The following is a 16,919-nucleotide window of genomic DNA, read 5'->3' on the forward strand; positions in this document are numbered from 1 at the left end:
ATATTTATTACTGATGTAAAAACCCTCCTGTTGAATCTCTCTGCACCCCTTTATCTATGTAGTGGGAGCCACTCTCAGATTAAAGAGAGTTTAACAGTTGCATTAAGCATGAGCTGGAAAGGCATTGAACTACTGAAGAGGGAGAGAGAGAGCGGGGAGGGAGGGAGAGAGAAGGAAAATGGAGTGTTGGTGGGAGGAAAATCCTGACGCTGTCTCATAGCTACCAAATGCCATTTGTGAATCACTGTCTCGTAGGCTTTGGAATCACCTGGGGAACCTTCAAAAGCTACAGACTCCCAGCTTCCACTCTTAAATATTTGAATTCTGGATGTCCAGAATGTTTTTTATCATTCCCTGGTAGTTGTGATGGGCATTCAGACGTGAGAAGCACTGCTTGTCAGCTAGCCCATGAATTCCATTAGTCACTGAAGCTGAGAATACAGGACTCTGTCTGTCATTCTGTTGGTCACCATATATTTATTTTTCTTTTCTAGGATATTTGCCCTAGCTGGCCCGCAAGGAGCAATAATCTAGCAGAAGTGAAAAATGAAGGTGCTATGGGAGGAACAACTGACTTAGTCTTTGAGGGTTAGAGAAAACTTTCTGGAGGGGAAAAATGCTGGATGAGGTAGAATTTAGTTCAGCTGCATACGACAGAAAACACAAAATTACAGTGGGTTAAACCAGATAAAAACTAATTTTTCTCATAGAAAAGTCTTAAGGGAAGTAATCTATGCTGGTATTATGCTTTGGATTCCTCTCTGATTTTCCTACTATCCTCAGCATGAGGCCTATGTGGTCCAAGGTGGTTGCTGAGATCCTAGCCACTAGTTCCATATTCCTGCCAGTAGGAAGGACAAAGGACCAAAGGAAGACACAGCCTTCCCTTTAAGGGTATTATCTGGAACTTGCACATGAAACTTCCATTGACACCTTATAGACCAGAACTTAGGGACTTGGCCACACCTTGCTTCAAGAGATGAAGCATAGCTAAGAATATAGGGTTCTATTACTAAAAAAAAAAAACAAAGAAAAGCAGCCATTGGGAGACAACTGGCAGAGCTCTAAGCTGAGATAAGAAGAATGAGTAGCAATAAGCAAGGGAAGTCACAAAGCAAAGCCTGATCGAAAAGGGGGGCGGGATTGGTGTGTCCCTTCAGCAGGAAGCCCCACCATGTACAACTTTTCTTTCCACATGTTCTATTCATCATCCTTCATATTGTGACCCAAAGTCCCACCTAGAATGAGCCTGCCTGCCCTAGCCAATCAGTGCTCAGATCTAAAATGACATCAAAACGCATCATGTCACTGGAATCATGGCTGCATAGAGATGTTTCCTTTCTTCTGGTCTGTAAGAGAGCTCACTCTGAAATTTCATCATTGAAATTTACTAGGAAAAATCATTAAAACCAATTTGGAAAATACTATAGTCCTACCCCTTTCACGTGATTAATTAGGGCACATATGCCTGAAGCAATATTATACAAACATGAAAGGGGATCATGTGTGAGTCTACAGAGTATGAAAAACAGCTCATGATAAAATACTGAGGAAATGCAAATTTCTATATATGCAAACCTGGACATATGTTGTGATTATAATTGTGTAAAAATGTGTGTATATGGACAAATATTAGAAAGAATATCATAAAATAAAAATGATTGGATGGATTAAAGGTTTTCTTCTTCTCTGAAAATTTCCTTTAATGCAGTTACATGTTTTCATAACAAATAAAATTTAAAATAAGTCTTGAAAACTTTACATGGTGTCAAAGGCAGGAGTGCTTAAGACTCACCTGAAGAGCTTATTTAAAATGCAGATTACCAGGCTCTAGCCAGAGAGATTCTGATGCTGTAGGTCTGGGAAACGGCTGCATTTTTAACAAACACTCCAGGTCCTCTTGTTGGAAGCTGTGCACTGACCACCTTTGAAAAGCACCATGATAGCTGGTGTCTCAGAGACATCTAATAAAGTATAGAGTTGGGACATTATCTGTGTCCAAACATCCCAGCTTTATGCTGTGCTAAAGACCCTAAGCCAATAGTCTGCTATCATTGTTGGGGAAACAGTAAGAAATTTAAAACCGAGACTCCATATTAACAAAAACGCTTTCTCTCCCTGGTTTATAAAGTACAATATCGCTAAAATATTGCACAGCTTTGATAATTTTCCATTTAGTCCTCCAAGTAAACTTGGAGCTGTCTGATAAAAGCACCCCTGGTATTAACAGTTAACCTATCTCTAGTTCTCTTATAGTCCCCACATGTCCTGTAATTCTCCCCATGCCTTTCAATAGGCGAGACACAAATTCGGCTATGACCTGCCTTTTTGAATGAAGCTTGGCAATTTAAAACTCTACATCTGGATAGCACACAATCTGCATAAGCCAACCCCCTGGATGATTCTATACTCAATTTTATTCACTGAATAAAGTGACCAGCTTGTCTAGAGCTCTGAAAAGTCCTATGTCCCTGGACCCTCTGCCCCTCAGTATCGGGCAGACTGGGACGGTCGGTCACCCTTCACCTTTCCATTGCCTATGACGTATGTAATGACGTACAGCTTAAAAGAAAAGACAATTCTCCAGGAAGGGTTGTCAGTCTCCCCAGACATGTCTCAGAGAACACAAGCAAACACTTAGCTTTTTAAAGATCTCCCTTTGAAAAAGAATACATGTAAGATGCTGGTCATCATTTTTAGAAATAAAACATTTCCCCCAAGTGATCTCAGAGAAGGTGCCAGAGATACACATGTGTGTAGCAAACAGTCCTCCCATCTTCTCGTTTCCTACAAGCGCTCATCACTTAGTGAAAAGTTTAGCGATTTTTGTGCATTTTAACACCAGAAAGAAGATGTGTAAGGTTGGGTCAGGCAATTAGAATGCAGAACAAAGAAATAGAGAGTAAATATGTTTAGCAGGTACAGAATTTGTCATCAAGTAGAGTTATATAGAATGTAACTACGCTTACTTTTAGTTTTAGTTTTATTGATAATTGGAATTTTTCTAAAATCCTAAAAAAAGAGGTGGAACAGAAAATTTTCAGAATTACCCTGCCCACATTAAAATTATACTTTTTTAAAATATTGAGAATAGCTCATAGAATTCCCAGAATTTCTTTTCAAAATCAGTTCCAAACTACAACTCTCAAAAGTAGCTCACACTTTGGGCTCAGGAATAATCATAATAGCTGGATTACACTGTGAAAAATACGCTTGCAAGGGATTTAGCACATTTACCCACTTGAATTCTTGGGTGCAATATCAAATCTCATTAAAAAGCCAATTTCATAAACAACAGCAATTTACAACTACTAATTTCAGTTCTTCCATCTTTTAAGACGATCAGATGCTTGGTGCAGAAAACATTTTATTTGGCCATTGGCTTCTCAGTAAAAGATTTAAGGAGGTCAATACAGAAAACCCCGTGAGAAGTTAACAGTTGAAAACCAAAGCCAACAGCTCTATTAGTATTTTCCAAAGTGGATTCTGTGAGATCTTAGTAGATATTATGTTAAAACAAAAAAGGGGATCTCAAGCCAAATAAGTTTGGGGAGCACCGTGACAAAACAGAGTTCAACATGTTTCTTCACCTAAGACTTTCGAGAACCTTAACAATGATAACTGACACTCTCCAAGGTGGGGGCATAGCATGTGTTTCCCAAAGTTATTTGACCAAATATCGTCAGAATAACTAAAAAACTTGGGTTCCAACTAATACACTTAGAGAAATACTGCTCTTTTCTAAATTTAATAAATTAGCTACTTGAAAGTTGGGACTAAATCTATTTTCAGTCTATTTGCAGTGAAAAAAGTTTTTATTTGCAAGCAGCCAGAGCACAGAACAGTTTGACATTCTAAACATATAGATATTTCAACACATGTGTAAAGGAGACTATTCTGATTACGAATATCACTACGTTGCAAATTATAATAAGAACAAACAATGCAATGACGCCTTTTAGAAAGTGGTTGTAGTTTCAAGCTCAGAGAAATTCACTTTGATGACTTAGGGAGGCAGATGAATTAGTGCTAATGGAGCAGGGCTTTATTTTGTCTGTAGATCTCTAGTCAGAGCCAACAGTGGTTTGAGGAACTACAAATGAGCAGACATGGGCATTTGTAGTTAGGCATGCTTATCTGCAATAGAATACTTTTCTACATAAGAGGTACCCATATTTCCCATCCCAAAGTATACTGTGGATCTGTAACCAATATAAACTTCTGATTTCTGATCCCAGCACTGAGGAAGAGGAGGAATAAGACGAAGAGTTGCCCAGCTTTAACAGCCATTAAAAAGAAGATTGGGGAAGGAGTTGGTGGTGCAGGGCAAGCCTGAACACAGTCGTTAGGAAACACTAAACCATGCTGTACCATTCCACTGCGTTACACCAGGATGCCCCTACCCAAATTGTCTTAAGAATAAGGTCTATGATCAAAACCTAGTTTAGTCACTAAAGTGTTATTAAAATAAGATGGGTCTGTCAAACACATTTTTCTTTCATGGTGTACAAGTAGACATCAACTGCAAAGACAATCAAACATTGCTTTAGTTCCAATGTGATGTTTACATTTGCTCTCCACCAGGAAATTCAGGTTTGCTCTTTAACTACATTGAAATGACATTGCACAGAATAAAAAATATAAAATGTGAAAATAAAGTTTTTATTGGGAAGAGGAAATTTTACATGTAATTAAGTATAGGATTGATGAAATGTATTCCATTAACAATCTTTGCTTACAGAAAAAATACAGATTGAGTAAGGGAAGAAGTTGGAAGCTTAGAACAGGTTTCCATACACAATTTCCAAACAGTTTTAAGTAACAAGATCTCAATTTGCATAAATTATACAGATCACTGAGGGAAAAGTGTATTGGTTTGTGGCTATTTCCGATCATCAGTTCACTCTGTGCCTTGTAGATCTCTTTTGCCATGATCCCATCTCTAGTGGTCCTGATCTCATTCTAAACATGTTCTCTCCATCCATAAGTGGGCACGTACTAAGAGGTCACATTGCAAGCAGGAGTTTTTTGCTCATTGTGAATTAAACAAATTCCACGTGCTCTTATAGGAGTTCCATGGCTTTAAAGACAGCTGCTTGAACCAACTCTGGAAGAGCTCTTCCATTTTGGGGAGTACATAAGTCACATGTACACGTGTATAAAGAGTCTGGAAAGGGCATTGGGATATGTGCACGACCTCTTTGCTGATACAGTTTTAAGTCTCATGTAAGCTAATAGGATCGGTGCAATTCTGGAGGCTATCAAGTAAAAACAAATATCTGTATGTGGAAATCATCCTCATTCGAACCATACTCATTTTGTTTATTTCTATCCCCCAAACAGAAAACATCCACAGGAACAATTTTATCTGTTTATTTAATTATAACAAAAGTAGAACAATGTATACCAAATGGAAAAAGATATCCAAAAAAGATGATGAAAATGTTTACAAACAGAAATGACTAATGTAGCTGAAGGAATTACCCAGGTGCTGTTAAAACACATTCTCAACTTATAATTGGTTATCAGTGTAAATTAAATTTAGTAACTGAGTCCCAATTCACAACTAAAAGTTATCATAATATTTTCAAAATGATACATAAAAACTGACAACGTCCATAAAGATTACCTAAACACCAAACAAAAAAATCATGTAAGAAAAGTAAATAAATGTATCCCGAGATAAAATACAATCACACTTGTCATGCCAGATATATGCCCCCTTTTCCCTCACATACTTGTGAGGTTTCGGTACTTTGCACGTTCCAAGGTAAAGTAATGATAATATATGTTGATGCAAATTTCCGCCATAAAAATAAACTACTTCATATCTTAAATATTCCTATGATAAAACATCAGGACTCCAGTTTCACTAATAAAAACTTTATGAAGGCATAAATTGAGTTTCATTTGACTCCTCGAATCATGGCTGAAAACTCGCAGCAAGGCATTCTAGGCTTTTTTTTTTTTTCTCACATCAACTGACCAAGAATATATTTTAAGAAATGTTTATTTTCTCTGAATATGTGTTTTAAAATTATAAATTCCTGAGCACTTTTTCTTCTTCCTCCTCATCACTATCGGTGACATTGACTTGCTGAATGCTAGAGGGAGTTGATGTCGGGGCTGTGAAGACATTCTCCAAGGCTCCGATGTCCAGCTGAGGCACAGGAGTTAGGTATTCTTCCCCACTGTGGCTGTGACTGCTGTAATAAGAGGTCCCATCCATGCTCTCACAACTCCGAGAATCTTCACCGCGTGTGCGTTCATCTGAGTAGTCTCTAAAAGCATAGTCTCTATTTAAAGCTGAAAACATAGCCTCATGTGTTTGGTACCTGTCTTCATAATAACCAAGGCATTCTGGCATTGAACTTGGAAAATTTCCATAGCCAAAAGGAGGCCGACTATAAGGGCACGTGCTGCAGCAGAAAGACAAAAAAGGATTAGATCATACCTTGCCTACATGTTGCCTTGCATACAGACTACTTGATCAAGTTTAACTGCATCCTCTTTGGGGCCTGGAAAGTTCCCAAGATAACTTTGTGCTACCTCTCCTTGTATTCATTTGCTCTTTTCCTACTGCTTACCCCTGAAATAAAATAAATGGCAAAGCAAGCTTGTGACTGGAATACTCACTAACACTATTATCTGTTATTGGCCTCAGGCTTCTTTTTGACAACCTTAACAAAGAAAAATTGCTTATCTGGGCCTTTCTCTCATGATGCCTTACACCAGGTTTTAAAAATGCAGGCATGGGTCGTGCTGTGATAAAAACTGACACTTAACAAGCAGTGCAACAGTTGTTCTTACTAGTATTTGAAACAAAGCTTATGAGGGGAAAATGTATAATTGGGTTGAAATCAAGAGCTTCTGAGGGAAGCCCTGGAACAGAGGATAACAACCTTTTAATTGACATTCAGTAATAAAGTAAATTAAAAACACTGTTAATATCAGAATGATTTAGAACTGATATTAAAATGTGGTTTTAAAGATATTTTCCAAAAAAATTTTTTGGAAGGCAGGAATATGAAGAATTAAAAGAGTATTTTGATGATTGTTTTTAAAGGCAAAAAACCCGGTTTTTTTAAAAAAAAGCAAATTTAAAAATTCTGTCATTCAAATTCATTTGTCAAATTTTTTATTTTTTATTTTAAAGTATTTATTCTCCCTTTCAAAGGCATAGAACAGGAATCACAGGAAGAGGTATATAGAAAGGTCCAACCGAGGGTTCCCCGGGGCTCATGGACTCCATCTAGTGACAGAGAACTTAAACATAATGATGCTCACTAGCAAAACCCATGACAAGATGGGTGTTTCAGTTCATGCTCCCACATTTCAAAGCAAAAGTCAACTTTGTTTCCTTCCCTTAAAAACTTAAGTATTATGGATGTATAGAACATCATCTCAGCTTCTTTGAAAATATGGTTATCTTCCATGATTTGGTGTCCCACCCCCACATCTCCAAGTGCTAGGGACCTTGCCCCATGTTAAAAGTCACAGATATAAGGCAAAGTTTCTAAGATGTCTCAGGTTCCATTCCTGTTGCCACATCCTCATTTGGGCAGTTTTAGTTTACTACGTCTGTGGTGAACGCATTGTACTGCCGGCTACTGTGACTTTGCTCCTCTAACTCTTTCACCTTCAGGTCTCTCCATCCATTGAATGCCACAGGTGCTTCAAATCTACCTCCTCCACAAAGCTTTCCGGTCAACTAGAAACAACTCAACCGCTATTTTTTTCAGGACTCAATGTAGGCAAGATACTATGTGAGGCTTAGTGGAGAAGCTTTTTTAAAAAAGGTCTAAAATGTAGGTATCTACTAGGCATGCGCTAAAGTCTAAAATGCAAACATCACATGGCTATATTGGTGTGCTCAAAACAAGTTTGTGTTATATCCAGAGAACAAAAAGATCAATTAAGACAAGGGTAATCCTAGAAGGTTACATGGATGTAAATGAATAACTATAGAATGATGCCTTACACCAGGTTTTAAAAATGCAGTGGGAAAAGCATCAAATGGAATTAACAAAATAATAATAATAGCCAACATGTAATAAGCATTTACTATGTTTTCTAGACATTGGCTAAGGAGTTTATATTATTTCAACATAAACTCTAGGAGAACAACTCTAGGAGATACATGTGGATACTTAATACCTCTACTTTACAGATAAGAGAATGGAGTCTTAAAGAGATTAAGCAATTTGCTCAAAGTCATAATTAGTAAGTAGTAGAATCAAATCAGGCAATCTGACTCTAGAACTTGTTCTCCTAACTACCTGGGCACTAGTTCCAGCTGTGCCGCTTACAAACCAGGTAATCTTAAATAAATCATAATTTATCTGAGCCTTAGGTCCTCCTTATATAAAATAGGGATAATATTGCCTGTTCTGCCAACTTAAAGGTCTGTCATAAGGAACTTGGGAATTTTCTTCCCAAGTCCCTTCTATCCCTTCTATCTAGTTTTCTTCTATTCCCAGTTTGCAGAATAAGTTTTGAAGTCAGGAGATGGTTTCTTGAAAAGGTGTTGGATTTTAGCAAATGTTTTTTTCTGCATCAATTGAAATGATTAGGTAGTTTTGTTCCTTCATTCTATTAATGAGGTATATTACATTTGATTTTCAGATGATGAAACACACATATATTACTGGGGTAAATCCCGCTCAGTCTTGGAATATAATCATTTTACTATGCTGCTAGATTCAGGGTGCTAGTATTTTGTTGAGTATATTTTACATCTATATTCATAAGATATATTGGTTTGTCATTTTCTTTCTTGTGATATCTTTGTCTGGCTTTGGTAACAGAGTAATGTTGGCCTTAGAAGTGTTCCCTCTTACATTTTCTATAAAGTTTGAGAGCACTGATATGAATTCTTCTTTAAATGTTTGTTGAATTCACCAGCGAAGCTCTCTAGTGCAGCGCTTTTCTTTGTTGGGAGGTTTTTGACTACTGATTCAGTCTCTTGATATAGGTGTGTTCAGATTTTCTGTTTCTTCTTGGGTCAGTTTTGGTAATTCATGTATTTGTTCATTTCATCTAGGTTACCTAGCTTGTTGGTGTACAAATTCATTGTATTCTCCTATAATCATTTTTATTTCTGGAGGTTAGAAGTAATGTACCCAATTTCATCTCTGATATTAATAATTTATGTCTTCTTTTTTTTTCTGAGTTGGTCCATCTAAAATTTTGTCAATTTTATTGATCTTTTCAAAAAGCCAACTTTTGTTGACTTTTCTCTATTTCATTACATTTTCTACTGTTTTTCTATTCTTTATTTCATTTATCTTTAGTTATTATTTCCTTCTTTCTGTTAGCTTTGGGTTTTCTTTGCTATTCTTTTTTCAGTTCCTTAAGGTGTAAAGTTAGGTTGTTGACTTGAGATGTTTCTTTTTTAAATGTAGGCCATTACAGTTATAAACTTTCTATCAGCACTGCTTTCACTATAAAATCCCTTAAGTTTTAGTATCCTGTGTTTTCATTTTTATTCATCTCAAAGGTTTTTCTAATTTCCCTCGTTGATGTCTTTTTTGACCCATTGGTTGTTTAAGTGTGTTGTTTAATTTTCATATATTTATGAATTTCCAGTTTTCCTTCTGTTACTACTAGTTTCATTCCATCATGGTTGGAGAAGAAACTTTGTATGATTTCAATTTCTTAAAGTTTTTGAGATTTATTTTGTAATCTAACTTATGGCCTATCCAACAGATACCATGTGCACTTGAGAAAAATCCATATTTTGTTGTTGGATGGATATATATATTATATATACACACACACACACACATATATATATATATATATATATATATATATATATATATCTGTTAGATCTAGTTTATTTACATTCTTGCCACTCTTATTCAACATAGCATTAGAAGTCTTAGCCAGAGCAAGTAGTCAAGAAAAAGAAATAAAAGACATCCAAATTAGAAAGGAAGTAGTAAAACTTCCCCTACGTAGATGAAATACTATATAGAGAAAACCCTGAAGACTTCACCACAAACTGTTAGAATTAATCAATGAATTCAATAAAGGTACAGGATACAAAATCACTTTGAGAAGAATACAAAAATCAGTTTTGTTTCTGTACACTAACAACAAACTATCAGAAAAAGAAATTAAGAAAACAATCCCATTTACAATTGCATCAGAAAGGATAAAATACCTAGGAATAAATTTAATCAAGGAAGTGAAAGACCTATACACTGAAAACTATAAGTAAGACACTGATGAAACTGAAGAACACACAAATAAATGGAAAGACATTCCATGTTCATAGAGTGGAAGAAATAATATTGTTAAAATTTCGAAATTATCCAGAGCAATCTACAGATTCAGTGCAATCCCTATCAAAATTCCAGGGGGCACATTTCAGAGAAATGGAACAAATAATCTTAAAATTTGTGTGGAACCACAAAAGACCCCAAATAGCCAAAGCAACCTTGAGAAAAAATAACAACTATAGAGGCATTACACTCCTTGATTTCATACTATGTTACAAAGCTATCTGAATCAAAATGTATGATTTTGGTATAAAAACAGACACATAGATCAATGGAACAGAATAAATAGCCCAGTCATAAGCTCCCATGTATGTGATCAATTAATTTATGACAAAGGCTTCAAAAATATACAATGGGGAAAAAATCATATCTTCAATAAACGGTGATGGAAAATTAGATAGCCAGATGAAAAACAATAAAACTGTACCCCTCCATTATACCATAACATAAAAAGCAACTCAAAGTGGATTGAAGACTTGAACATAAGACCTGAAACCATAAAACTCCAAGAAGAAAACACAGGCAGTAAGCTCCTTGACATTGGTCTTGGCAATGATATTTTGAATTTCACAACAAAAGCAAAAATAAACATGTGGGACTACATCAAACTAAAATGCTTCCACACAGCAAAGGAAATGGTGAGTTCAACTCGGTATTAAATTGTTATTTAAAATTCCATATTTCTAGATAGTTACAACAGAAGGCACTCCATGTTAGCTTAGTCTTTCATGTTTGGGGACTTTAAGTTCCCTCCTCCATAAGGGTTAGGCTAAAGAGTGTATATGTTTGTAGATGTGTATTATTATGTGAAGTGGTACACAGCTTTAGTCAAATTCTTAAATAGGTCTATAACTTAAACAAAGGTTAAGGGTAATTCCTTTTAACCTTTGATCTGTTGCCTGAAATTTTCAGTTAAGATGCTATATATTCTCACAAATCTGGAAATTCTTTGAAATTACCTTCTCATGTATATACATATATATGATTATATTTTTCTATATATGTCAAACTAACAAATCCCCATTTGTCTTTCATATCCTTTCTATATCCATAACTGCAGTAGACTTTTAAACACATTTATTGACTCAATGGCCAACAGAATGAAGATCCTAGAGATCTCCTCTGCATGTAAAAGTATAAATACTGCAAGGAAGAGGAAAAAGAGAAGAAAGAGTGGGGGGAGAAAAGGAATACTAACCTAAGAAACTAATGTCATACAAAAGAGTGTTTCAATAAGCACAGCATGAAGATGGTTAAAATTTAAATGAAGGAAGGTGTTAGCTCTCGGAGCATCCATCTATTTTATAAAAAGGCTCCTTGAGTAAACTGCCTAAGCTCTCCGATTTTTACTCTAGATACACAGGGCAAATAGACTGCTTGGAAAATACATATATTTGATGTATATTTGATATGTATATCAAATGTCATTTCAATTATAGTAATGAAATGGTTGAATAATTCCACACATAAACAGATTAGATTAGGGGAGAATATTCTTTATAGAAGTTTCTGTTATCAGTTGGGAAAAGAGACAATAGAAAAATCGAGAGGGAATCAATTAATTTTGTCATATAGACAGGCTGGATTTTACTGAAATGTACTATCTAAACAAGCATAAACAAGATTATCCATTTCTTTGGGGAAATTATCATATATATACAGGGAGAAGTTAGAAAAGTAATCAAACCATGTTATAATTTTTAAGGCTGGTCTTCTGTTTTGGAATACTAGCAGCTTAATGTTTATAGTTGACATACTGCTTTTGACATTCTTAAATGAAATAAAATTCAGTGTAATAGTACTAATTCACTTCATGTGTTTCCTCCAATAGCATCATTATTAATTAGCAATATGGTATTAAAGATAAAGGTATAGTTTTTGTCTTCTAAGGGCTTACTTTCCAGAGCTTCCTTTTAAAATGTTCTTTAAATTATTAGATGATGTTTACACTAACAGCTAATTCCTGTAAGCCTTGTCATGAGTAAGGGAGATAAACTTCCTATGATTTTATCTGTTTATTACATAAGGAAACATTACCTGCCCCAAAGTCCACTTGGCTATACGCATTTTCTATTCAAAAGTATGTATTTTCCATGTAATTCTTTGCTAGCAACTAACAGCTGCCAACCAAGAAGAACCATTATATTGAGAAGCCTTACTAATAAGCGAAAATAGCAAACATGGAATTCAAAAGCAGATAGACAAAATAAGTTTGACTACTGGCTCTGCCATTTACTAGTTGTGTGACCTTAGCAAAGATATTTAATATCTTGACAATTTCTTTATCTGACAAAGTGGAGGAGTATTATGCCCAATTCACAGGATTGTTGTGAGAATTGGATAAAATGCCTAGCTCTTAAAATGCTAAAAAGAAAAAAAACAAAAAAAACAATAGCGATTAGAATGAGATTGTAGTCACAGAGTCTTCTAGGTGCCTCTTTTTACCTTTCCTGTGAGTAAGTGCCGTCCAAGCTTTGGCTGTATTACAAAATGAATTATGTAACACAGAAAAAAATTCTGCAACTTTAGTTTGCGGACTTTGGTGTTCTAACTAAGACTGATTGCAAACCTACCCATTTATTAAATTCCAGCTATGTCCTTAGCACTCTTCTTATATCTAGAAAACACTGTACAATTCTCTAAAATTCCTATAAAATCTCCAGTCCAGGCAGATAGCAACAAGAAGGGATTATCAAACCCTGGCCTTAGAAGTCTCTTGAGGTTTGATTCCTTGAACTAAAAGACTTCTGAAAGATGCTAAAGATAAAAAGAACCGACAGGAAACAAAACAAAACAAACCTCAGGTAGCAAAACCTCCCTTTCTCCTGATCTGATCCCCTACCTCCATTTTCTTTCAGTCCTGGGCTAAGGACTTGAAAGCAAGCAGTCCCACCCATTATAAATTGAAGCAACATAATATATACTTCAAAAGTTCTTTCGTTGAGGCATTGGTATACCCAAGTGGGGAGTAGTTTTAATTTCTAAATAACAATAGAATGATGGTGTTAGACATGTAACACTCCATCTCAGCAGAAACTGTGTCTACACACTTAATGGCAATTGAAAAGTAGAGGTTAATACCACTCTATTAGGATGCTTGCAAGGGAGTTAAATTCTATCACTCCAAAATGAAAAGTGGCAGATTTGTTTTCCCTAGATACTTCCCTATGATAATCAATTCCTTGACTGGCATGGGACATTTTTTGGTTAAAAGGGACACTGAGAGGAAGGTAGTATAACTTTGGACAGGTCATCTAACCTCTCAGGCCAAGTGCTCTCCTCTAAACCCTGGCTATTTTAAGTGTGGTCCACAAGCCAGCAGAGTTGCCATCACTTGGGAGCTTATTAGAAGTCCAGGAGGTTCGGTCTACTATACCCTGGTCTAGACCTACCCAGACCTACCGATCCAGAATCTGCATTTTTATATGATCACGCATGAGAAACACAGCTTTATACAACAAGGGGGGAGGGAGGGAATTAAACGATCTTAAGTTCCCTTGTAAGTAATTTTTCTCATGAATCAGATCTAACAACATTGGAGCCCATGTTTCATGTGGCAACAGTCAGCTGGAGCCGAAGCAGCTGCCCCATTAGATGGAACAAGTGCCCTCTTTGGCTCCCCCAGTCCTCATCTTCCCCCGTCCTGTATTTATGTTAACTGCTTGGGCCCTATTCTAATTTAAATTATATTCTAAGCAGAATTGAGTAAATCCCTTTTTCAGTACAAAAGAGAAGGCTTCAGAGGTAAAAATCTATTAGCTGTATATATATTTAAGGTGAAAGGAGGAAAAAAGTTCATTTACCTTGATGGGAAGTAGTGAGGTCCGGGTAGGAAGTAAGGGTGATGAAAAGAGAACCGCGGCGGTGTCCCAAACAGTGTGGCAGGATGGCCAAGGGGAGGCGGCTGGAAGACATGTGGGTGTGGGATAGGAGGAGCCTGGTGGATTGGAGCACTTCTGGGACAAGTGGAAACACTGGGATACTCCTTGGGAGCTGGGATGGTCGACGTTGCAAATCTGACATGCGCAGTACTTGCACTAGTTGGGATCCCGCTGGTGCGCTCCAGAGACACAGGTGTGGGTCTCTTCACAGAGTGATTGGCTCCGGAATGCAGCTGATGAGTGTCCGTTTGGGAAGGCCCCGCAAAGTGCTGGGGTGGGAGTGCTGGGTGGAGGGGCAGACTTGGAGCCTGGATGGCCACCTGGGCAGCACTGGAGACGCTGGGCTGAAAAAGTGTGATGGGGCTTGGGCGCTGGACTGCAGGTGGGGCTTCACCTTTGGAAATAAAAATAGCATAGGTCAGGCATTAATTGAGTCACTCCGTGTTTTTTTATTTTCAGTTGAGGTTAATAAACTGTACAACCAGAAGCCTTCACTAACCACCTTACCTAATAGCATCAGCACATCTATTTATTTCCTTTATGGCATTTTGAACAAACTGAAGTCATCTTGTTTACTTGTGTTATATTTTTTGGTCTCTCTTTCCCAACTAGCTTCTAAGTGCCATGAAAGGAGAGACCTTTTCTGTTTTGTTCACTACTGTTATCTCCCTAAATTCTGCTTGGCACTGAATGGGGACTCAACAATATTTTTTGGTGAATAAATAAATGAATAAAATTATTGAGTGATGGAGTAAAAGATGAATACACACAAATGCTGTGTGTATTCTAAAAGAAATAATATGAAGCTACTGACTGGTTATTTTTAAGGAGTGGTCATCTGGGGGAAGAGCTGGGGCAGCGGGGAGGTAGGAAAGGCTAGACTTGCATCTTATAAGTACTGTTTGAATTTTCTATTATCTACATATATTAATTTTATTTTTAATATTAATAGAAGTTCCGGCATAGTGGCACGGGTCATTTTTCTTTCATTATGTGTACTTCCCTTATATTAAACCAAATTATGAATGACATTTAATTTTTAATTGAAAAAAACTAAGAAAACAACCAGTAAAATTATTTTACTTTATTGTATTCTATGTGAATACAGAAGGGAATTCCCAAGTGAGAATAGGGCTTGCCACAGGTCAATTTGTGACAGATGTGAAAGATATATTGCAGCAGGGCATGACAGATATAGCAGAATTTTTAAAGGCAGGTGAAACAACTCTATTTGATCTTTCTGTTCCTGAAGGAGAGAGGACTGATGATTGAGTTGCTGAATAATCTAAATGACACACTTAGCCTAAATTTAACTACTCTTTTCCAAAGAAATAGAGAAAGAAGCCTTAGCAATAGAGGTATGACCTAGTTTATTATAATGCAGTTAGGTCTCTGTTAATACCGAAGATGCAGTCCAAGAACAGACTCAGTGACTAGAAACGCCTCTGTCAGAGGCTCAAAGGAACGTTGATCATTGCGCTTTGCGCAGCCTCACCCAGTTAAGACCTTTCTCTCCTGATGAGGCAGATGCTACCCCTCTTGAACCTGGAGGCAGGGAATTAAGGGATGTATCCATCTGTTTCAAGATGGCCTCTGACCCGGTGAAGTAGAGGCAACACAGGAGCAGCGTATAAATGAAGCTGTCCTGATTCTCAGCTGATGGGGTTACATGGACTAGGCCTCCCATCTGTGAGGCACAGGCCTTAGGCCTTTCCTGACTGATCAAGAATAATTTCCTTCCTCCTTGTTCTTGCAGAGCCTGTAAATCTATCACTTATTAGAAAATAGTATAAATTTTTATTATTATTTACATATCTGCCAGCCCATCACATCATGAAACTGGGAGTATAAGATTAGAAACTATTTTATTCACGTTTATGTCCACAGTATCTAGCACAGAACCTGGTTAATAATAGCTAGAAGGGTATGAAGAAAGGTATGACTAGATGAGAGAAAGAACAAACTAACAGATAACGTCTATAGCTGATAGCACTTCTACCACTGATCTGGTTGGTATAATAGGATCTAAACTTCCTCTAAACAACCAAAAACCAGGCTGACTTATAAAATCTCTCCAACTTTTATTAATTGAATAATCACTGCACTCAAGACATCTGCTCCTAAAAGCTACCTTTGACTCAGATTTCTCTGCCCTATACCCATTGCAAGAAGCACTTAACGCTCAGAAGTAGTGTGGTCTTTCTAGGCAAAGGAAACATAAATTACAGGAGCTGTACAGGCCGTTGATATTATCGCAGTTACTGAAGAAAGAAGGGGACTCATCTTTTAGCTCATTCCAAACTTCTTTTCTACCAAAGATATTTCTATAAAAGAAGGGGTACCAATGAGGCAAGGGGTGATAAATCATGTATTTATTTAATTAAACAAAATTTCACTACGCAACTAATGTGTCTGGTCTGAGGTAAAGCATTAGATAGATAGAGGGCTATATGGAAGTATAATGAAGACATCCAAACATCAAAATTCAGGTTGCTAAGCAGCAGGCAGTTAACATCTACAATATCTAGTCATCTCTGATAAACTGTCAGTGAATAGAAAAGACTTATAGAAAAGGCAGAACTCTAATGTATCAAACTATAGATAAGGTATGAAGAAGACTAGCCATTCACCTATTTCCTTGTCTTCTAGCACACAGCTAGATTACATTTCCCAGCCTCCCTTGCAGTCAGGAGTGGCCACGTAGCTAAAGGGCTACCTAATGGAATAGAAGTAGAAGTGATGTGCACCACTT

General features: G+C 36.8%; 1 protein-coding gene across 1 annotated transcript in view; it reads right to left on the minus strand.

Annotated features, from left to right (window-relative positions):
• Positions 1-6,300: 6,300 nt before the first annotated feature.
• Positions 6,301-16,919, minus strand: part of SOX30 (SRY-box transcription factor 30) — a 24,444-nt gene continuing 13,825 nt past the window's right edge. The window contains exon 4 of the mRNA XM_019653972.1: positions 6,301-6,419. Coding sequence (XP_019509517.1) covers positions 6,301-6,419 — 119 coding nt within the window. The remainder of the gene's footprint in view (positions 6,420-16,919) is intronic.

The sequence above is a fragment of the Hipposideros armiger genome, unplaced genomic scaffold (assembly GCF_001890085.2).
Source record: "Hipposideros armiger isolate ML-2016 unplaced genomic scaffold, ASM189008v1 scaffold_211, whole genome shotgun sequence".
Lineage (NCBI taxonomy): Eukaryota > Metazoa > Chordata > Mammalia > Chiroptera > Hipposideridae > Hipposideros > Hipposideros armiger.